We start from the raw sequence: 24,306 nt of genomic DNA on the forward strand, positions 1-24,306 counted from the left end.
TAATACCTAACATTTAACTTAAAAACTTATTTCAGTTTTCTCAGGAAAATACACATGTATAGACTTTGGCAATAGAATATTGAAATTTAAAGGGGGGGTGAAATGCTGTTTCATGCATACTGATCTTTTTACACTGTTAAAGACTTGGAATCCCATACTAAACATGGACAAAGTTTCAAAAGTTAAGGTGGACGTTTGATGGGAGTATTTCTTTGTCAAAAATACTACTTCCGGTTAGTCATAAGTTTCGGCAAGTTTTTTGCGATCATGCGTCCCCTTTGACGTTAATGGGGGCGGAATTTCCTTGTATGGGCCTTACGGACAATTCTACCGGAAGCGCGTGAGAGAGAGAGAGGGAGAGAGAGAGAGAGAGGGAGAGAGAGGGAGAGAGGGAGAGAGCGAAAGTAACAGGCTACGCCCATCAAAGCGCTGGCTTTGTAGGATGCTGGACAGGTGATGTGCACATAACAATGTCACCAAAAAAGTGCGTTTTTGGTTGCCAGACCAAGACAGTCCTGCACAGATTCCCCAAAACCCCGCGTTAAGGCAACAGTGGATGGAATTTGCTTTTCCGGATCAGCAACTGAGTTGCGCGAATGTTTATATCTGTTCGCTGCATTTCGGTGCCGACTGTTTCATAAACAAGGCCCAGCTCGACGCCGGTGTCATGACAAATCCTGTCCCCCTGTGAAATCGTGTCCGCTGGTAGCGGTTTTAAATGCCTGATCAAAAGTTGTTATACATGGTTCTGGACAATTAATTGTTTAAAAATATCTAAATAATAAACTAATAAACTATGAATTCATTGCCATAATAAGTACACACGCAAAACATTTATTTAAAATATTTAATTGATTGCTATAATGGGAGCAAAAACATGTTCTGAATTATATACTTATATAAGCACTTATAGCTTCAGTTATATGCTTTGTAAGACATTAAAGACTATTTTAAGACAATTTAAACAGCAAAAATCAAAACGCGATTGTGTAAGAATTGTAATCAGGCTCTGAACAGATTACCTATTAAAATTTCTTTCAGCCAATAGAATCGCTCTTGGGGTCCTTGCGGACACGATTTCACAGGAGGACAGGATTTATCATGACACCGGATTTTCACGATCGCCTAATGCTGAATGATGGAGCAGTCCCAACGTTAGAACCGCAGGCGGTGAGTGAGACTGCTTCAAATGTCTGTGTTTTTGCCTATGCTCATCAAGTAGCCCAAACATGATCACGTATAGTTAATTGATCAATGGAGCATGCGATGTGTAGTGCGTGTACATTTGTTTAGCTGGCCACTATATGTGTAACTTTATGTTTGTGTATTGTAAAAGCACTCCAAACAACAATACACAAAGAGTGGGGAAATATGTTGAACTAAATAAGCACGCTTCTTCATTCAAATGCGCTACTATTCCGTGTCTTTCTATGTAAACACTAACTTAACCTGTCTACACAAACCACGCGTAAACACACAAACACACGTGCACAACTGCACTTCCCACATGTACACCTTCAAAGACAAAAATACGACGATATAATTCAAGTATAAATATGTAAATAACACAAGCCGCTAAGCATATTATATAGTTAGTGTATAACTTGTACCACATAGAGACGTCCTGCTCTAGTCGTTTTTGCTGCTGCTCCTGTTCAACTGCAGCCTCTGGGTCTGATTCCGGATCATAGATGTATGGCTGTATCTGATTAAAAGCCATATTTTTATTTTGCTTTACGACGCACTCGACTCAACACAATAGCAGCGCGCTGCTGCACACGTCATTATTTAGCTCCGCTCACACGACACGCCCCCACCCGCTCGGCTTTTTTCGGAAAGACTCGGAACAGCGCATCTTTCTTATATAATTATAAAAAAATAAAGACTTTTCGGAGATATGCAGGATGCAATGCTACTCTATAGGTACTCAAGATTGACATGACACTGACTGAAACTGAGTGTTTCACCCCCCCTTTAAGATTTATATATATTTATATATATATACACACTCTGTATTTACAAATGTTTTTTTTCTATCTCAGAAAGGCCAGTTTGTCATTCTTTCTCCTTTGGTTCATGTATCGGTCTGAACTCTGCCATGTGGGTGAAGTAGCAGGCAAACGGTCTGTTTTGGCACTTGTCAAACGTTAAGGCAGCATTAGACTGACGTGCGCTCAGTGTTGCGAAGGAGAACGCACTCAGAGGGCACTGAGTTGGCAAATTAAGCCGCGAGACGCACTGTGATGGAAGTCTGCTCTACCCAAGATCTCCAAGAATATCAAATGCGAGAACTTGTGAATATTTAACATCATAATTATTAATCAATTCCCTTCACGCCATAGCTATGTGGGCAGGTGTGGAGGACAGTTATCAGACATGTACATGATGTACAGGTTGAACGTGTTAAAGCAATGAATGCTTTAAATCAGAGCTCATTATTGTTATTTCATAGTTTCTGTTTGATGAAGAAATGTTGACATCATGTCCACAGCATGCACAAAATCACTTCTAATAACCCGCCATTAAGGAGCACAGTAAGATGAATGCAATTAGATTGTATTAGCTGTTGAAAACACTACTGAGCATTTTAAACATGTCATAAACAACTGGAGTGTGTGTTGATGCACTGCCAAGAACAAGGTAAAATATCATTCCTCCATAAATCTGTCACATACTCGAGTGAAAATGATATATTAGAGATGGGAAAACAAGCTGATGCAGATAACTAAATGTATATGATTACAGTCTCTGAAGTAAACAAAACACTATGTGGGAAATTAGTCACTTTACTCTTCACCTCTTTGTCTGTAAGATTTACAGTATTTGTGTTAAGCATTTCTTAACATGGAAAGTTTGTCCTTTCCACCAACAAAGTTTTACTGAATGAATCAGAAATTCAAACGTGGTTGTTTAAAATTCAAGGCAAATACAAACTAAGTCTCATGAACTCCTCTCATCCCAATACAAAGCTCAGAAACGGACGGCCGCTGACAAGGCTGTGATGAAGAAAGTCCTACGGTAATCTTGTGTCTGTAATTCATAAGAAAGCCGCTGACCGCTGAAAAGTATGACACACACCGGCTGGGATTTCCAGACAAAAAAGGAGTAACATATGCTATGCATAGGGGTGCCACACTCAGTTAGAGGCAAAAAAATAGATTTACTAGATGTTCTATAACACCCACAAATATCTAAAAGACATCTTATACATTTTTTATCATTTTGCAATAGGTTCACAGTTTAAGCCCCCAAAACATTTTCAAGCTAAATACACTACTTTATAATCTAGTCATATATTCTTTTATGCTAAACTCTTTTTGATGACATGACCCTCTCAAACTTTGACAAAATCTACAATGTTTTTTTTTCTTCTGAAGTGCTCATGTTAACAGCCTGCTAACTTCTAAACTACCTGAAAAATACAGGGTGAACACACTTTCATCAGTATACAACGAATGTGGGGGGTGTACACCAAAAAAGTCTCAGTCACTGGCAAAATATAATTAATATAATATAATATAATATATTGAAATACTTCCAATGAATAGGTTAATTTAAATTGGTCTAATGGTTTAGATATTAAAACCATGTTTGAAAATAGAAATAAGGGCTGCACTGTTTAGTGCATTCAAATCTAAATGTGATTTTTCTGATAAAAATTGTGATTGTGATTTTAAAAAAAATCACGTTTGCTGTGATTGTTTGTAGGGTTTTGCAATTTGGCCAAATATTGTAATTATATATCAACATGGATATAAATTAATGATATTAATAATACTTATTATTGTTATTTATAAATAAAAATGATTAAAAGAATAAGAAATATTACTGTCGTCATATCTCACTTTAATTTGCAAGTATAAAATTACACTACTTATAGTTATGGCCGTTTTGATTTCTTTATTTTCAAACATTAAACTATCAAACTTGTATTTGAACAGAAAAGCTTAGCGCTTCTCATTAGAAGCATGTGAAGATGGTTGGCTCATGTTGTGTTCCTAAATGCACGTTAAATAGTGATAGCCAGGATTTAGATTTTTCTTTTTCAAAATGTGACCTCTCGATATGCACAATCTAGTCACAAATTGAATGGCTGACTGCCCCATTGCGTATCTTATGAAGCTTTACCTCTTCGTCCTCTTCCATGTAGGGGTTGTAGCGTTGCTCCATCATTTCCCTCTGCCATCTCTCCTGTTCCAGTGTCTGCTGGATCAGCTGGGCCACCTCACTCTGTTCCCCTGGCTTCTCTCGGCCAATCACAAACCTGCAACACAAACACCAGCCAATCAGGTGACCTGGTGGACTAGCTGTCATTTCTGTGGTGTTTTGAGGGGTGAGGTTTAGTTAAGATATAAGGAAAAGATCTGCTGAAAAGATGATAAAGCCCTCAAAAACTTCATCACCATCCTGATGCCTTCAACTGTATTAAAAGCGGCTGATTGTCAGTCGAGGAATTCCACAAAAATAAAAGTTATTATTAAACATGTTCTCTCCCAGTGGGCTTAAGCCTTGTCTATTAATCACATTTTCCATTCCCTGCACTACAATCATAGACCATCCACGCCTAGCCAAGGCAAGGCAGATTAAGAGAAAACAGGACGCAGATGCGTCAGCTTGTTTGAATTGCCACAAATATCCAATCCCTCATTTTGATTGTAGATACAATCACACAGGTCAAAGCAACAGAAAGCAGCAATCTTATTGATACACTGCATTATAAAGGCAATATTAGAGATGATAGTGAGGCAGTGAGTATCTGACAAAAGAGACCACAGAAGATAATGCTGGATTAACAAGAGGGAAATAAAGTTCTAATACAATAAAGCCTGAGGTCTACCTAAATTCATCAACAAATCTCGAAAAGTGCATTCGCAACCGTTTTTAACACAATAATATATTTTGATTACTATTTAAAATTGTATGATACTATGCAATATTTATACCATTTTCATGAGCTATTTTTTCCATTAGAAATAATATATTTATTTTATTTGTATTATTTTTCAAAAAATTCAAGATATCACATTAAAAAAAAGAGAAAACGCCTTTAAAATCCACTTTTTCGAAGTGAGAATAGTGCCATCTGGTCAAAAATGTTAAAAATGTGTAATGTCATCAAAGACTATAGATATAGAAACACGGTTCACTATTACCAGGGTATCTGCAGGTTTTACCCAGTCAAATTTAAGACTTTTTAAGACCTTTTTAAGACCATTATGAATAAAATTTAAGACCTATATTGCGCAATAAAAAAACATGCATAAGAAATCCAGAATCACTCAATTACTTAAACTTATATTATTTAATTTATTTTAAATTGAACAAAGTATTAGTGAACTTATTATTCATAGCTCAATCCCACCAGGATTAGGATATATATATATTAGGGCTGGGCAAAAAAAAAAATCGATTTTTCGATTAATCGGTTTTTAAAATCTGGTCGATTCAGAATCAATTCTCAAATGCCATGAATCGATTTTTTTAAATATTTATTTCCGCTAACATTGAAATCTAATTACTAGTCTTCTCCACTAGATGTCACCCATTTGCCTTGCGTGATCTTACAAAGGAGCAACAGGCGCACATCATTTATCCATTCAGTGTTTAAATGGCAGCTTCCGGTGCGTTGTCGACTTTTATGAAGCTGAGGTAAAATGCTGTAGTAATACTAAAAATCTGCGGAACCATTTTATGTGACAACACTCACACAGCCGAGCACACACACACACACACACACACACACACACACACACACACACACACACACACACACACACACACACACACACACACACACACACACACACACACACACACACACAGCCAATCACACAACTGCTAAAAATAATTACATACACGCGAATGCTTGCCTTGCATTAGGATCAAACTTGAGCAGTCACTTAAGCACGTACGTTAGCCATTATAGACATATTCAAATTATAGTCCATATACAGCGCAGGATCAATAATTCAAACCCTATTAGCTTATATTATAAACAGATTTCCTCTAATAATAGTTAGTCCACAGGTATTGTTGTCCGTTACCACGACAACTACCACTACAACTAACATAGACTAAAAAAATAATGAACGCATTTCTCATGTATGAAAAGTAAATTTGCACACATGAGCAGCAAAATTGCAAGAAAAGCTTGTCGTGTACTGAAAATTTCTAAAAAAAAAACATCCAATATCCTAGCTTTTTATGTTTTAGAATAAATATATCAAAACATCCATAAAATACTTCTCAGATACATTTTTTAAATAAAGTTGCATCAAAATTGTATTTAACAATTGTATGGATTTTAAATATAGAGATGCGTTCTGTTTTAATGTACTCAGGTGTACCTAAAATAAAAAGTTTTACATACATGATTGTGGCTCTTCATTTCTTTTTAATTACACATTTATGTTCACTGTTCTTTTTTATAAATACCTATAGTATTTATTAAATCTATATTCATTTGAGTTGAATCGAAAATCGAATTGAGAATCGAAATTGAATCGATTTGAGGACTTGTGAATCAAAATCGAATCGAATCTAAACATCTGAATCGATACCCAGCCCTAATATATATATATATATATATAATTTTTTTGTGGTGGTCACTTTCATAGATTTTTATTTTTTCATAACTAGGATGCAACATTAACCATATTATTATGTTAGATGCACAATGATCACACATGGCAATAAAACTAACAAAATGCATGAATCTTGTTTGGTAGGCATATTACAAAAACAAAAAAGGCTGTTCCAGTAGTGCACTATCTATCTTTAATACCTCGATCGCTTGGGGTGGGAAATATGACCAACATCTTAAAAGTAAACCACAGCAATAAGCAATTGCTTAATATAAGTAAAACGTTGTAATAACGTAATCAAGTAATCGGTCAGTAATAAAATATATACTTATAAACAAATGACAATAGGACAAATAAATACAACATAAAGATGCATACAAAGAGGAACACTCCACTGTTTTTAGAAATAGGGCTTATTCAACTTCTTTTGGATAAACCCTTTAGATATTTTGGCAAATGCATTTGTCTCAGTGCATGCATTGTTTTAGTTTGGCAGGGTCGCCGCTAGCTTAGCTTAAAATGCATTTCCCCACATATCTAAATGTAGCAAAGTAGAATAAGCCCGATTTCTAAAAAAGTTTGAGTGTTCCTTTAAGTGTAAGTGCTGTTTTCCCCGTTTGTGTTGTTGTTAAGCTATATTAGTTTGCTTTCACTTTGTGAGCTTAATGCCCAGATCCAGTACTTACTGACAGTTCCCAAACGTTTTAACTCAAATCAGGATATAGACATATGTGCATAATGTGTATATTTGATCGTTCAAGAGTAACGTTAGGCTAATGAGCCTAAAAATAACACATTCAATACACTCGCGCGAGCGCTGACAGGCAGCAAACACACACAGCCTGACATCGGAGTTCGGCGTTTACATCCCTGTTATTAACTCTATTTAGTGCAATCGAGTATATTATACTTTTATGTTGTCATTATGCAAGATGGTGAGAAAGATTCGCCTTCGCGTTCATGATCGCGGAAGTGCAAGAACCGTCAGATTCAGCTGAAGAATAAAATCTGTTTTATGCGTCTGTGGGATACGATCAGAAAGAGGCTCGTGCCAATAACACGAAAGGTGATTGGCTGCAATACACGTGGCATGCTTGCCTAATTTGTAGTTGTAATAGAGCGAACAATAGTTGGTCTAGCGAAAGAAAGAACTACAAACACCACGGAACAAACACACACACACACACACACGTGCGCGCGTGCTGCGGGAGGTGAGAGCGTTTCAATGAGGTTGCGTTACATGGACGTAGGAAAATTAAGACTATTTAAGACCTAGAACGCAATGCTTCCGCGAATTTAAGACTTTTTAAGGCCTTATATTTTGATTCTGAAATTTAATACTTTTTAAGACTTTTTAAGACTCCGCGGGGACCCTGATTACTCATGAATTGGAGAAACTGCAACATGAATATGGCGGAATAGTCCCGCCTTCGAAAGTAAAAGAGCCAATCGCTGACTGGTAAAGTCATTGCGTCACCGCAGCTGGTGTTAGAAGCTCCCGTTCCCATAGAAACCTGAGACTCCATTTAGGACTGCATATGTGCATTGGCTCGTTTAGCCTGAAAAATAACCTTATATAACCGAATAAGGAACCACTTTTATGGGACAGTTCGTGTCAGATTTTGTTGCCGAATTGAAAAATGTTATTTAATTGTAAGTTCGGCAAGCTATGAGATTCCAAGATTCCCCCATTTAAATCAAGGGGGTAATCTAGCGCTCGGAAAGCGTTCCACCCCTAGGGGCTGCCATTGCTATCCAAGCCATCACCTGCTGTTAGCATCCCATTGACTCCCATTCATTTTTGAGTCACTTTGACAGTGAATAACTTTACATCTGAGACGTTTAAAGACTCCATTTGTCCATTGTTTATTTCTAAAGAAACACGACAATGCATAAAAGGCTCCGTTACCTTGTATCTTACACTATCGCCCCGCAGAAGCTGTTTTTGTAAAAATAGGCTAACGATTGCGTCATAACCAACGCGACTCTGTCGCACAGTTGAGAAATTACCGTATAGACCCGAGGAGACGCTCGCAGGCAATCTTTTACTGTCTATGAGACAGTCGGGGGGATGTGGAGACATAAAGTCTGATAAAGTCAAGGGGGAAGAATGGGGAGAAGCCCATAGTGAACCAAAAGCAACGGGAGAAAATATTTAAACAACGTGATTCAGCTTTCACTTTCCACAACTACTAGAAGACCTACAGCTGTCAGACAGGAGGCTCACGTCACATCTACGTCCTCAAGCTCAGTCTGAGCCGGCGCAGTTCGCTCAGCCATCAGGAAGTGAGTGCCCCTAGGTTGACTTCATTATTTCGCCGTTGACGTCAATGGGATCGCTCAGTCCATTTCTTTTACTGTCTATGATTTAAATAGATAGCCCGGAGGCGTTGCAGATATGGCCGCTGAGTGAACAGACTTTCCTTGATAGGGACTTTGATGTTGTGTAACTGCATTATACTTATGTCGTGTATAGCTGCATTATAAAGGCAATATCAGAGATGATAGTCGTGTATATGTCGTGTAACAGTCTGTATAGCTCCCTATATAAATATATAGATGCTTTTGGAATCCAGTTGTTTTTTTAGACATCATTTTTTAATTTGATTAGGTTTTGCATTTAGATATATATTTAGACATTCTAAAAGACTACTTTTTGTCAAGGTTTATATATTTTTTGTAAGCATCAGATTTGTCATTATGATTACAATCAAACATTACAATTTTGTTAGAAAGGGAACACATGGAAAGTATTTTGTTACTTAGCATTTGATCATTAAAAAAATAAAATGGACAGCGATAATTCAAAACATTTATACAAACATTTTGCAATTTGACTCTTTTCCAAAAGCTACTATGCAAATGTTGTTTCCTTACTTGACAGTGCCGCTGGTGTTCCTGAGGACTGATGCAGCGAAATTCTGGGTCACGCCCACCAAACTGGTTCCGTCCACCTCCACGATCAAGTCATTCACCTGGATCCTGCCGAAAGGAAAAAGAACCAGGATAACAGCTCAGGGAGAAAAAAAGTGCATCTGTAAAATGGCTGCTACAACTTGGGCCAAGCTACTGATCAATCTCATCACTCTTTGTGGAAAGAAAATGACATTGCCAAAGAAGTAATGTACATGGTCTGAAATAGACCTGAAAACTGACCGACAGCGGCAGTGAATCATTGCCCCACTTAACTAAAGCACTTCTTGTATTCCAGGCCGTTAAAATGATCGACTGACCCTCTCAGTCACAAAACATGTCAAACTATCCAACCCCATCCAAAACGGCCCCGGGCAGCCTGTTTGTCAGGACAGACGTAGGTTTGATTGACAGCAGAAGGACCAGGTGCCAGAAAGTGAGGATGAGGTCGTTTCTTAGCGCTAAAGTCAGTCCCATTCAATATCTAGGTGCTTGGAAAGACACATGTGGTTACAGCTCATTTTTTAGCATTGGCTTATTAGATTTGTATTTCTCCTGTGGGTTCTAGGTTTCTAACTGTCATGGCAAAATGAGAAGGAAGCCACTGCAATGCACCATGAATCTACTGACTCAAGACCGGAGAGAAATAATAACGTTGTGGATTTTTATTAAGAATATAACACTCGCTGAATCTCCTGCGATCTGTCATGGGCTTCTCTAGGCTGCATCACCGTTATGTTTTCAAACCTCTTGAGCTTGACAGGAAAAGTAGCTTCTCCATGATTTCCACGACTCATTGTCTGAAATCAGATCAATTATATTCTACAGAATTTTGATCAATAAACTACACATCATCCTTTCTTACATTCATGCGTGTTGACTGAATTCTCAGTCAAGCATGATGGACTTCTGTTATAAAAATTACAAAGCATGAACGTGTTCTCATATCAGTCTAAAAAAGCATCAGCATCATAGTTTCCACTGCATGCCTATTGATTCCTCTGTGACTTTTAATTCATTTTGCCGACTTAACTGATAAAAACAGATGTCCTGGTACTACAGACGGACAGAAGGTAAAGGAATTCCACTTTCTTTTCACTCTTTCATATTCGCTTAAATCCATGTAAATCCCACACGTCTCCAATAATTACTGACCTTCCGTCTCGGTGGGCGGCTCCTCCATCCGTCACCGTTTTGACGAAGATTCCCAGTTTTTCTAGGCCCATGTCTGCACCGGCACCCATCCCGATGATGCTGATTCCCAATCCGTCTTTATCTGACCGGAAGGAATCACAGTGTTATTCATGACTAGCTCATTTGTCTCGTAAATGAACACAACACCTAGTTTTAATATGCGGCAGCATAAGCAGGATTTGAGATCTAGTGGAATTCATAGCGAAAAACACTTAGGGCCCTATCTTGCACCCAGCGCAATTGACTTTGTACACCTACACATGTCTCATTCCTATTTTGCACCTGTGCAAAGCGCGCTTTTCCCTCCACAGAAGCACGTCGCTAAACTAGTGAATGAACTTGCGCTCCCTGGGCGGTTCAGCGCAAAAAAGGAGGCGTGTTCCGGCGCAAACAATCCCTAGTGCTATTTTGCTGTTCCATTAAACAATTGCGCCACTGACCAAAAAAAAACTAGTCTAAAGTCAGTGGTGCGTTGTTGTTCATTATGCTATTTTAAGGGCGCATGCTTGACCATAATGTATAGCGTGCACAACACGCATACACTTTGCTCATGTAATCTACACAGATGCAACAGTTATTTTTGCAAATCATAAACTGTTACACTAAAAAAATATTAACACGAGATGACGGAAATCATTGTGGTGTGCCACGAAGATGTGAAAAAATAGGCATAAATCTAGCTTACAAATTATTCAGGCTAATTGAAGTAATTAAGGATCAGACCTGTTTGCCCAATAGTGGCAAGACATATATGTATAAAAGGACACAAATTGGTTTGTCCGTCAAGAACCAGGAAAAAAAATCGACTGAAAAACTGAAAAAACTGTTTAACCGACGCTATTTTGGGTGGGTTTCTCCCATCCCCATACAACACAACTTCTCTGTCTTTCACTGCTCTTACAAGAACATCAGTCTCCTCGGCTGTGAACTGCTCCATGCGTGCGCCTGGTCAATACGCCATAATAATAGCGATCCATAATGGAACTTGCGCACCTACTTTTAAAGGGAATGTTGGATGACGCTCTGATTTGTTTATTCAGGTTACGCCCAAACCACACCTATGAATAATGAAGCTACTTCAGACCAACCCATTTTAGATTTGCGCCGGGTGCAAGAGCCATTTATCCCGCCGGGAAAATAGCAACAGCGCCGAGACCCGTCCACAAAGTTACTTGCGCTTCGCGCTTTGACACTTGCGTTTCAGATCGTTAAAATAGGGCCCTTAGTCTGTTCTAAATTTAAATTCATTGTTTCAGAAAATGTGGAATATAGCCGACAAGTTGCACAAACTACTTTAAAAGTGCTTTATGGTGTTTTCGATAGGGAGTAGATAATGACAGAAATATTTAATCTGGAAATCAACACCCGCCAACCCACCAAATGCGGGTGGACTTGCGCGGCGTGTAAAGCGGCCTCCCCTACAAGCCACTTTGGCAGGTTAAACTTTATATATAGGCTAATATATACACTTTAAAAAAAAAAGGTTGACACTTGATACATATTGGGACTTAAACATTTAAAAAACTTCCAATACTGTTTCATTGTTTGCACGATAGATACACGATACCAGCTGCGCTGTCTAGCTCTCTCATCTCTCCGACAGTAAATTACACACAAACCCGCCTCCCCACACTCTTTTTCACTCTTTTCATTTGGTCCGGATAAATATTGTTGATGTCACAGGGCTTTAATTTCACCGTGGGATTGCATGTATTGAGCATAATTTTACTCATTCTTGCAGATTTTGTGCTTACACCCAAAGTGAGCACATAAAGCCGCCTCTCGGTACTGAATTCTGAGTTCTTTTTCACTGCTGATTGCGCTTGAACAGTCAAGTACACACAAAATAGTCAAAATGCCGGCCTTGGTTTTTAGTGAACATACACTGATGTGAGAAAATGCATGTGTATAAGTATAATAGTACCATGCACCAGGTCTTAAAACTTGAAAGCAGCCTCACATACCTACTGCCAAATTATGAAACAGATAATATTAAAATTATCTATATGGCAGTTCCACAACGGTATATATGTCAAAGTTGTGGCCTGTGAAAATGCGGAGTGGCTAGTAATATTAAAAAACCACTAGCCACAGCGGCTGGTGAGCAAAAAAGATAATGCCAAGCCCTAATCTTGTCCATATCAAACTTTTAAGTAGGAAGACTGCAGAAATTAGAGATTTAGTTATTTATCTAGGTAGTACTTTGTTCAATATAGCAAAACAACATCTTTAAATCAGTGTTGCTTGCTGTTCACTAAAACTAAGAATAAAACCATTTTTAAAAAGTGTTTAGTATTTAAAATAATTCTAAATTAAAACAAATTATTAAAAGCTTAAAGATGAGAAAAGTTGCTTCAACAACTAACTGAAATTTAAGTATTCAAAAGTAAATGGGCACTTTAGAGAGGTTTAAGGCTTTTAGACACAAATAACTACATTTTGGGATAATGAGCTAGGATTAGTATGTGACTAATCCTGTGATTGTAAATCTTTTGACCAGATTTTGAGATTATAATTATTTAGCAATTATAAACACATTTGATTTCAAATAATCCTCGTGGAATGGTCTTGTTCTTAATCACTTATTTTTACAAGCGCACCTTGAGTGTAACTGTTACATGCTTATAAGATGTAAATAGGACGATGATCATTGCAATATAAACTCTACACACAGCTGAACACAAACGCCCCTGTGTACGCTGTGATATTTCACGTAGTTATTAGCTATGGTAACCACCAGACTGCTTAAGGAGAGAAGGCTTTCTAATATCCCTTTCTAATCAGCAAAAGCTGCTTACTTTACAGACAAAAACAAGCTGCTTCAGTCGGTTTGTTTAGAAACAGGAAGTTAAGGACCCTTAAGACAACATACCACAGAGGCTCTAAAACACACAAAGTCTAGTACGGCGGGTCACGAACCTTTCTCCAGCTCGACAGGGAATAGGTCCAGTCTCTCCACCCTCTTCTCCAGCTCATACTCGGCCGAAGCTGCCATGGGGTCAACCTCATCATTGCGTCTGTCATAGTCCTCGTTGGAGTATGTGGTGAAAACCTGGGAAAACAAAAGTCAAAAAGCTTGAGTTTGTATAGAGTCTAATTAAACAACTGTTTTTGCTTTTAACTTGCTTTTTTATATTGGTCAGACACTGACGGCAGCACATCGACTCACTGGGCAGCAACAAGTTTTCAGCAGTTGGTGCAAACCATCAAGAACTCAAAATCACCTCAAAATCACATTAATAATGATTCAGATTGAAATTCTTGTCAAATATAAGATACCTGCACCAAGTTCTTAGAAATATAGTTTTGTATCCATGTTGATTTTATATGGATTTGAAAAGCATTTATACCAATCAGGCATAACATTATGACCACTGACAGGTGAAGTGAAAGAGAAAACACTGATTATCTCTTCATCACGGCACATGTTAGTGGGTGGGATATAATTGACACGTGAACATTTGTCCTCAAAGTTGATGTGTTAGAAGCTGGAAAAATTGGCAAGCAATAGGATTGGAGTGAGTTTGACACCGGACAAATTGTAATTGCTAGACGACTGGGTCAGAGCATCTTGCCTTTTTAGCAGCAAAAGGGGGACCAACACAACATTAGGAAGGTCACGGTGGTCATATTGTTATGGCTGATCTGTGTATACAACAATTAATAATGATTAAAACGTTTTTAAATCATTTTAGGGTAAAAAAATACATTTGTATTCATTCATAGATATAAATACATTTTATTTGAAGCTACATTATGTGTCATTTAACAACCTGAAATAACCTTGCCATGTCATAAAAATGCCAAAATATCTGAATAAGATATTTCTTAAGACACAAAAAAAATAGCAAAACACTATAATCTCTAATATTATACATAATATACAGATGGTGTAGTTATGACATCTACCAGCAGGTGCTAACTGAGGCATGCTGCTGTAACCTGACAAAAAAAAAGTCCGATTGTTTTATGGGAGACGATCATTATTTTATAGTGAAAATTTCACACCTTTAGAAATATCCGTCCAGACCTTAAGTCATCTTCTTGAGTAAAAGTTATTTTTCTGGTTGCCACTGATGCAGTAGTTTATACAGCTACAGTAATGCATCATGTTCACCGTCAGAGAGACCGGGGCCATGAAACCACACAAGCACATGGGTGTATCACTGTGGGTTCATTTATAACAGTTGAGAACTACAACAGTAAGCCTTGCTCCGGAAACAGAGTGCCATTCTATATAAAGCACCACAGTTTACCCATGAGGCTTTAAGAAACACTTGTGTACATCAGCTGAATATCTTGTGGTAACAGCTTTTAGATTTGTCTTTGATCTAAGCTTGCTAAAGCCCTGTGTTAAAACAATGAGATATATGGCAGCACAATAGAGGAGAAATGTTTCCATTTGAACCAGATGCTGATGATACCAAGTAAATGCTGACAAGCGAGTGAGTCGTTTGAATCATTCATTTAACAGATTTGTTCAAAAACGCATCAAAAGGAGAATCTTGATGAGCGAATCATTGAAATATTCACTCAACCCAGTCGTTTAAAAATGCTGATTCTTTCAAGAATGAAACTAGTGGCAGAATTATGTATTAAACTGATTTGTTTAAAAATATTTAATCATTTAGTGCTTGCAGCTAAATCACAGCTGCACTGATATATGGCCATATTTCTCAAATATTACTTCAATATGATTATTATATTAATATATTTTGATTTACACAATCGGAGTGATTTTTTTTCTTTTACCAGACACCATTGATTCTTAATAAAGTTAACAAAGTTAATAATTCATTTTGAATATGGTTTATGTCATCATTATGAATTATGTTATTTCAAACAAGGCAAAGTTTTACAGATTCATTTAAACTAATGATTAAAAACATTTTTTCCCCCCCATGCCCTACTGCAGTGGGAAATAAAAAGTATATAAAAAACTGCTGATAGAGAAAATCTACATCAGTAGCTGAGTAACGCAGTGATCAGTACCCATCTGTCTCTCCGCTGGTGCTGCCGTCAACTTATCTTATTCTTGGAAATGTGAAAATTCTGCACATCAATAGTTTGGTACACAAGGACATAATGCAGTAAAATTACAGACATTGACTTTCCCCCTAGCTTCTCTTTTTTCTAATCTTTGTTTAGTCATTTTCAACTTCCTTAGCCCACCCCATACCACTGAGTATGTGTCTTTCACAACCACTCACTTCCTCTTATTTCATCTCCATTTATTCATCTACTCACTCAGTATTTTCATCCCATTTTAAGGAATATTTCACCCCAAAAATGTTTTTCATTTAATAGGCTGCTACTTTTCTTTTGATAAAAGATCTGGAAAAAAACTATACAAGTTTTATATCACTCAAATGATCTGCCACCAAAAAATGATGGTTCTTCAGTTGAACTTACTGATTCAATGATTTAGTCACAGTGATTAAAGGGATAGTACACCCAAAAACGAAAAATCTGTCATCATTTACACACCCTCATGTTGTTCTGAACCGTTATGAGTTTCTTTCTTCTGCTGAACACAAAAGAAGATATTTGAAAGAATGTTTGTAACCAAGCAGATAGAACAACCATTCACTACCATAGTAGGGGAAAATACTGATAGTAAATGGCTGCTCTATCTGCTTTGTTACAAACATTCTTTGAAATATCTTCTTTTGTGTTCAGCAGAAGAAAGAAACTCATAACGGTTCAGAACAACATGAGGGTGTGTAAATGATGACAGAATTTTTTTTGGGTAAACTATTCCTTTAACAGCACATTGGAGGGGAAGACTTAGCCATGAATATCTTCAATATGAGTGTGGTTTTCACATAGAGAACCACACTCATATAATATGGCTTGAGAAGAAAATAGCACTTAAGTCATAAACTGCTTTTATGATGCTTTATTTTGGATCTTAAAGCTTTTCTTCCCCCCCAAAACCTAAACTTTCCTTCATCTTTGAAACACAAACAAAGATATTTTCATGAAATCTGAGAAATTTGAGAGCCTCCATCGACAGCTACGGAACGTTGACACTTCAAAAAGTTCATAGAAGAGATCTAATCCATAAGTATACAGTCCATATTTTCTGAAAAGACACAGATTGAACCACAAGGATGTGTGAGTTGATGAATGTTTATATGTGAATAAAATCTGTTCATCATATAAAGTTTCAGAAAATTTGGTCCAAAGCACTCAATTAATACATATGATCTCTTTATGAACTTGTCAGTTGCGTAGCTGGGACAGAATTTTTATTTTTGCGTGAACAGCTATGGTCACAGTGTTTGGAAAGGATCAGAGTTAATGTTCTTCAAAATATTCTCCTTTTCCACTTCACACAAGAAAGTCCTACAGGTTTAAAACGCCAGAGAAGTGATAAATGATGAATGAAGTTTCATTTTAGGTGAACTTTCTCTTTAATTTCCCAAAATATCAAACTAAATTCTGTTTTCACTTACATTTCATAACATGACTTAGGTTTGATACTATCTTTCCTGCAAGAAAATCTGGGCCAAATCTGCTCAAGTAGTTGTTTTTGTTGTTGAAAGATTGTAGCTGGTTTATTGCTAATCCAAGGTCAACAGCTCCAACCAGCTTGAAACCAAGTCTACAGCCACATAGACAACATAAAACCATCAGGATTTTCCAGCACAGCTAGATTTAATACACCACATCACCATTTTATTTCTCGCTCACACCTCCGTCTCTCCTCTGGGTCGCTCCTCTCTTCCTGAGATTCGCTCCATCTCTTATCTAAAAATATTCCCTGCATCTCAGTGCTGAAGTGAACAGCAGGTCGGAGCACCCTTACTGTGAATGCCATCGGCCTGTTCACATGTCTCTGTCTCCATGGCAACGGCTTGGCGATTGTGATTATGACATCGTTGTGCCACCCCCCCCTACTCTCTCCCTCCCCTCCTCTCTCTATCCTCTCCTTTTTTACTCCTTCCTTCCTCTTGACAGCTGTACAAGAGGGGAGGAGCAATATATATATATATATATATATATATATATATATATATATATATATATATATATATATATATATATATATATATATATATATATATATATATATATATATATATATCATCATGTCTATAATGCCTGCATCATTGCATACGCAATTTTCATTAAATTCTAGGATCTCTGAATTCCCGTAAACACAGACTGGGTCACTCATGTCTCTTAGGCCAATTCAAACAGTGCAGTGCAAGTGCCATCTGTGGGTTGTTTGTCAAATGGCTAAAAGTCTGTTCCGTCTCAGTTTTTCTGCCTCTTTCGGTGTCCCCCTTAAGTACCTCTTTCTCCGTCTCTGACAGATGGAATGTTGGAAGGGACGACAGAAATTCACAGGCCAGATGTGTCTGAAACACATGCATCCTCTGTGAACTCCTTCCACAGACCTGAAGAGACTTTATAGTCTTTACAAACTTCGGTCAGTGTAGAAGCCACATCAAATTTGAGGCAATGTCAATGAGTTCAAATTAATTGCAAGATTGAATCCTCAAAATCTTTTACAAGTAAGGTTCATGAACCTGGAAGTAGTCAAAAAATAAAATAAAATATATATTTATATATATATATATATATACAAACATACATTAATTAAACTTTAATTATAGTGCCTAAGTAAACGTCTGTTTCAAGTCTGTGTTAAGTCTGACTAAGGTTCATATAGCCAGCCATAGGGTTTATATGGCTATTCAAGTCTTGTGGCTCACTTCCTGTCCTTGTTCTCACTATCAAAGAAAGCTTGATGCGCCATACTTCAAAGAGCTGCCATACTAACAGAAAATATTAAGCATATGACACAAAAACAACAAACAAGCTGAGAGATAATACATGAGCTAGAAACCCCACATGCATGAACACAGTTGCTGTGTGTGCATGTGGAATGCAGCTGGTTTGACTGTGTGTTTTTGGCTCAGACACTCTAAACTCTCACTAGCTGGTATGCAGGGGGACAGTGCAGTGTGCTAAGAGTTACAGCATGCTGCACACACACACACACACACGTAGTGTTTCCATGTTTTATGGGGACTTTCCATAGGCGTAATGGTTTTTATACTGTACAAACCGTATTTTCTATCCCCCTACACTGCCCCTGCCCCTAAAACTACCCATCACAGAAAACATTCTGCATTATGACTTTCTCAAAAAAACTCCCTCTGTGTGATTTATAAGATGTTTTCCTCATGGATAGTGTTGAAGTATCACACAAGCCTTCATTTCTCTGCGAGTCACATCACTGAAGTTAAAAACAGGAAGATGTGGAGGGTCCTGGAATTTGAGCAGCCACACATACACATGTGGGTCTTTCCATTACTATATATATATATATATATATATATATATATATATATATATATATATATATATATATATATATATATATATATAAAGGAAAAAGGAAAGGAAATTATAAGACAGAAAATATAGGCAGAAATATATAATGAAAATCTTTACCAAGTTTTAAATTATTGTAAATGATGCACACACATTGATGCATAACATTTACTGTACATTTTATAACTATAAATAATATTATATTATCAATATTTAAATTTGTATCATCTGATTCACTGAAATTTAAAGCAAACATACAGTATAACATTAAATAAAAATATATTTAATATTATATTTAAAACATTTTTACATTATTAATATTCCTATCTGAAAGTCATCATTATTAAGTGATAATACTTTTTTTATAATTAATAAAAAAATCATCATGATCAATCATTTAACAACTTATTATTTAAACTTGACAAATGTTTTATAAATGTTATCCAAAACAACTTGCTTATAATTTTTCATGATTTTCAAAATAAATGAACAATAAAAGTGTCAATACTATTATGTGAGACCCAATAGACTATTATTGACTATTTCCTTTTTCTATCAAAAATAAAAATGGCTGACCGGTGTATATCAGACTTTCACTAAAAAGGAGCATTTATTTTCTCTGTCTGTGTGTATGCGTTTTCAGTTTTTTTGTGGCTGACCCAAAATGACTAACAGGAACAGCACACATGGAGCATTCTAGCTTAAAGCGACTAGCTTAATGATGGCAGAATAGATCACCCCTCACCCATCCCCCAAAACTTGAGGTTTACCCATAGACTGTAAAAAAATAGGGTTTACCAGACCACATGCGTTTCTATGCACTTTTGTATGCCACTAGTTTATTTCTTGCTCTTCTCCAAGCAAGCAATAATGCTAACGCCTTTCTCTCTGAGCCATGGTGAAAAATCAGCCTCTCAGGCACTGTTTTGACACTCCTCCCCCGGTTGCCATGGCGATTGTCTTTAAATGCAGACCGATACACACTCCACAGACACAAACACACTTACAAACACTAATACAATGTGACACCGGCACACACATGAGAAACCCCCGGGTGTTCTGAAAGGTTGTGACAAATATTCTTAGCAACCTGTGTCTGCCTAATAATTAAAGCCCTGAAAAAGTGGTCTGCAGGGTGGTCGACAGTATCCCCCACAGACAGGTCAAGGAGAGAGAGAGAGAGAGAGAGAGAGAGAGAGAGAGAGAGAGAGAGAGAGAGAGAGAGAGAGAGAGAGAGAGAGAGAGAGAGAGAGAGAGAGAGAGAGAGAGAGAGCACAGACACTGCAGGGTGGTCGGAACAGCACTCTTCCCATTTAATATTCATCTAATGCAGATTAACTCATCTGCATATAACAAAACCAATGATGTTCTCTTGTAGACGTTTCATTGGTATTCAATCCTTTGCCCTGAACATTTATGAACTGAATATTTATAAGATATTCTGATTTTATTTAGACGCACTGATGTTCATGACCATTACAACAAAGAATGATGGATAATAACTGGAATAGAACACTAGCATAAAGCCTCCAATCCCTCAGATCTCAATCCAGCTGAGCATCTGTGGAATGTGCTGAACAAACAAGCCCAATCCATGGACGCCCCACCTCACATCTTACAGGACTTAAAGGATTTGCTGCTAACATCTTGGTAAGTTCGCGCAAAAATTAAATTTAATGTCATTAATGACTCACCCTAATGTCGTTCCCGTAAGACCTCCGTTCATCTTCAGAACACAGTTTAAGATATTTTAGATTTAGTCCGAGAGCGTATATGTAAGTGTATGCACACTATACTGTCCATGTCCAGAAAGGGAATAAAAACATCATCACAGTAGTCCATATGGGACATCAGGTATTTCATTAGAATCTCTTGAAGCATTGAAAATACATTTTGGTCCAAAAATAACAGAAACTACGACTTTATTCAGCATTGTCTTCTCTTCCGCCTTTCTCAAATAAAGATTCATACGGTTATGAATCAGCGTATCGATCATGATTCGGATCGCATGTCAAACTGCTGAAATCACGTGACATTGGCGATCCGAATCATGAATCGATACGCTGATTCATAACCGTATGAATCTTTATTTGAGAAAGGCGGAAGAGAAGACAATGCTGAATAAAGTCGTAGTTTTTGTTATTTTTTGGACCAAAAATGTATTTTCGATGCTTCAAGAGATTCTAATGAACTAACTGATGTCCCATATGGAGTCATTAATGACATTAATTTTATTTTTGGGTGAACTAACCCTTTAATATAGTGAAAGAAATATCCTATTACATATTACACATAGCCCAAATCTGTGCCAACAACTAAACCATAATGCTGCCTTCCTGTATTTCCTTTAATAAACATTTATTATTGGGTGGTGGTTTCTCTTTTGAAACAGCCGTGGCTGAGATGTGAAGAGGAAGTTAGTCCTAATCCATTTTAAAAGTTAAGTTTAAAGTTGTGTATTAGTTTAAAACTAATACACAATCAGATGGCACACATCCCTTTTTAAAACTCAAAAACAGCTATTATGAGCTTGATATGGATAACATTCTGCCATTTAGAGAATTTAAATGCACTCCCATCACCGGAAAACCAATTAAAACCTTTCAAACCACAATCTTTCTCTAAAAGCTCTACGTTCATTAAGAGTTTAGTTGCACCCTGAACACAGTAAATCACGATCTTCACATTTATTTTTAATGAAAATAAATGCAACAGGCAAAGAAACAGGAAGCCAACTTTGACAACAGGAAGTTGTTGATTAAGATCAGTTTTACTAAGCAGGGTAAAAGACTGAAAAGCACTTTAAAACTGGCACCGCTCGCCAACACTGTCAAAGCAAGCACAGTAACACATCAACTATTAGCATTAACACCTTTTTACAGTTTAGCTTTTGTGAAACTTAATCGACTTTGTGTAACTCTTGTTCCTCTTTAAAAATAATCATTCACCCAAATATTAGGAAATTATAACAGAAGCTTTTTAAAACTGGACAGAATGGACTTTCAATAACACTTGGCTGCTCATACTATAGAAAGTAGAGCAGCATGATTCTGGATAAATCTCCAGCGATTTTGATAGAGGTTCAGACAAAATTTAAATTGCTGCAGTCTATTTAAAATGTTTTATTAATCTGAATTAATGATTTAAAAATCATCTTGAATGAATGATTCAATAAAAAAAATACTTCACTTATTAAATTACTAGATGAATCAGCATTTTTGAACAAATCTCTTGAATTAATGATTCAATGACAAAGAATTTTTTTAACAGTCACTAGTCGCCACTTGGTGACGTAGCGATGTAATCCATACAATCATTATATGATTTTGAAGCATCAAGTTACTTGCTCTATTTTGATTGCTTCTGTAGACATCAGTGTTTATATTCCAACTATAAACTTTTATCCCAGTACTTCTGTAATAATTATTCTCAATATTTGTAACACAAAATCAATGATTATGTGCAGTTAAAAAATTAATAAAAGTTAAAATTATTATGTTTTTGAAGCTGTTTAATACCCAATGACAACTGTTCTCTCTGAATCAGCAAACACACATTTGAATGTTCCGGTGTGATTTAGTCAAAGGTTTAACAGACACAGGCGAATCGCTGTCATTTAGGAACAAGATAGCATGGATATCTGAATCGAGATCGTAATCTTTTAATAATTAATCGTATAGCTCTACTAGAAAGGAGAAATGTTTTTTTTCTTTCAGATCTGTGCTACCTGACTAGAGAAAACTCTACATCCATACATCCACTTCAACATCCATAATACTGTTTAAAGTAGTCACAGTACAATATAATTTTCAGTTATAAACCTTCCATTACAATAAATGTTTAATTAATAACCCTTTGTCACAATTTAATTTAAATATAATACCGACATTGTAACAAAACAAAGTGGGTTAAAAATTGGCAAAGTTACACTTTAAAGCAGCACTAGGTAACTTTTCAACCTTCATAATATATTTTTCAAGACTCTTGTGATGATACATCGACTTACAATAGGTTGAACGACACGTCTGCCATAGCCTGATGGGGTCTGTATCGTTTTTAATCGTACTTTTAAACTTCGGGTTTCGGGTAGTAACCCGAGAACAAAAAGAACTACAAAATTCGACTGCTTTACGGCATATACGTCACTTCCACCAACACACACACTTCCTTAAATTCAGACGTGCGAGCCCAACTTTGTTCGTCGGATAATATAGTCATGTCCGAAGCAGCAGAGACAAATAAGAAAGAAAAGGTTTTGTTGGAGGAAAGCAATAAGAGGAAACGAAGAAGTGATGGGATTAAAGGCAGGACGAGGATCAACATGTGACCAGCGTTTGCTCGTCGGCGTGAGCTGAAGGAGGCGTGCCCGACCGATGCTGTCATGCTTGTTACGGTGAGCTACCACTCAAACATTGAACTGAAGTATCATATAGATTCTGTAAAACGGTAACCAATAGACTACTATAATGACGCTGGCTTGTAAACGTGAGCATCGTGATTATTTGGCGTTTGAAAAAAATAAAACCCATGAAATTATATTCATATGACATGCTGAAACATGCCACTGACTGTACCTGGGATGAAGACATTTCACACACGACGCCAGAAGAACTCTGAACTCCTCTTGCAGTGTTCAGGGGAACTGCGGCGCCACTTTTATGAAGTTATTTGGCCCGCACCGCACCACTGTATATATTTTTACAACCCACCCCGCACCCGTGACCATTAAATAGACATACGGGGTCCGCGGGTTATGGGACGACCCGCGCATCACTAACTCAGGACTATCAGGGTTGTCATGTCAACAAATGCACGCGCGATGGCATCCCCTGTGTAGGATGACAGAGCTTACGACAGTAGTTGAGGACATTATTTTTTCCAAACTGTAGGGGGACCCCGAGAGCAAAAGTAGCCAAGTGCGGCTTTAAGTGGGTGTAGTATAATCATTTACCTAGTTTAAAAACCCACTCAGCACTCCATGACATAAAAGGACATTTACTGGCATTTTTTAATACCAGTCAAATTGTGGCATTCAAATCTATTAGGGATGCACAAATTGGATTTTTGCCAATATCAGATATGCTGATATTTTTCAGCTCATTTTGACCGAAACATGCTTATTTTTTCCCATTGTTTGGAAACAACACCATTTTGAGCAAAACTATTGTTTTTATTTCATTCTGGTTTCAGATTTCTGAGGTTTCCTAATTAAAATGATTCTTGTTGAAAATATGTTAATATACTCTTTTTAAGATAAGAGTATATT

At 37.0% G+C, this 24,306-nt stretch overlaps 1 protein-coding gene across 1 annotated transcript in view; it reads right to left on the minus strand.

Annotated features, from left to right (window-relative positions):
- ppp1r9ba (protein phosphatase 1, regulatory subunit 9Ba) overlaps positions 1–24,306 on the minus strand; it is a 47,088-nt gene that overhangs the window by 6,926 nt on the left and 15,856 nt on the right. The window contains exons 3-6 of the mRNA XM_067412459.1: positions 13,611–13,743; positions 10,653–10,773; positions 9,462–9,566; positions 4,129–4,264 (exon numbers count right to left, since the gene is read on the minus strand). Coding sequence (XP_067268560.1) covers positions 4,129–4,264; positions 9,462–9,566; positions 10,653–10,773; positions 13,611–13,743 — 495 coding nt within the window. The remainder of the gene's footprint in view (positions 1–4,128; positions 4,265–9,461; positions 9,567–10,652; positions 10,774–13,610; positions 13,744–24,306) is intronic.

Source organism: Pseudorasbora parva, chromosome 2 (genome assembly GCF_024679245.1).
Source record: "Pseudorasbora parva isolate DD20220531a chromosome 2, ASM2467924v1, whole genome shotgun sequence".
In the NCBI taxonomy this organism is placed as follows: domain Eukaryota; kingdom Metazoa; phylum Chordata; class Actinopteri; order Cypriniformes; family Gobionidae; genus Pseudorasbora; species Pseudorasbora parva.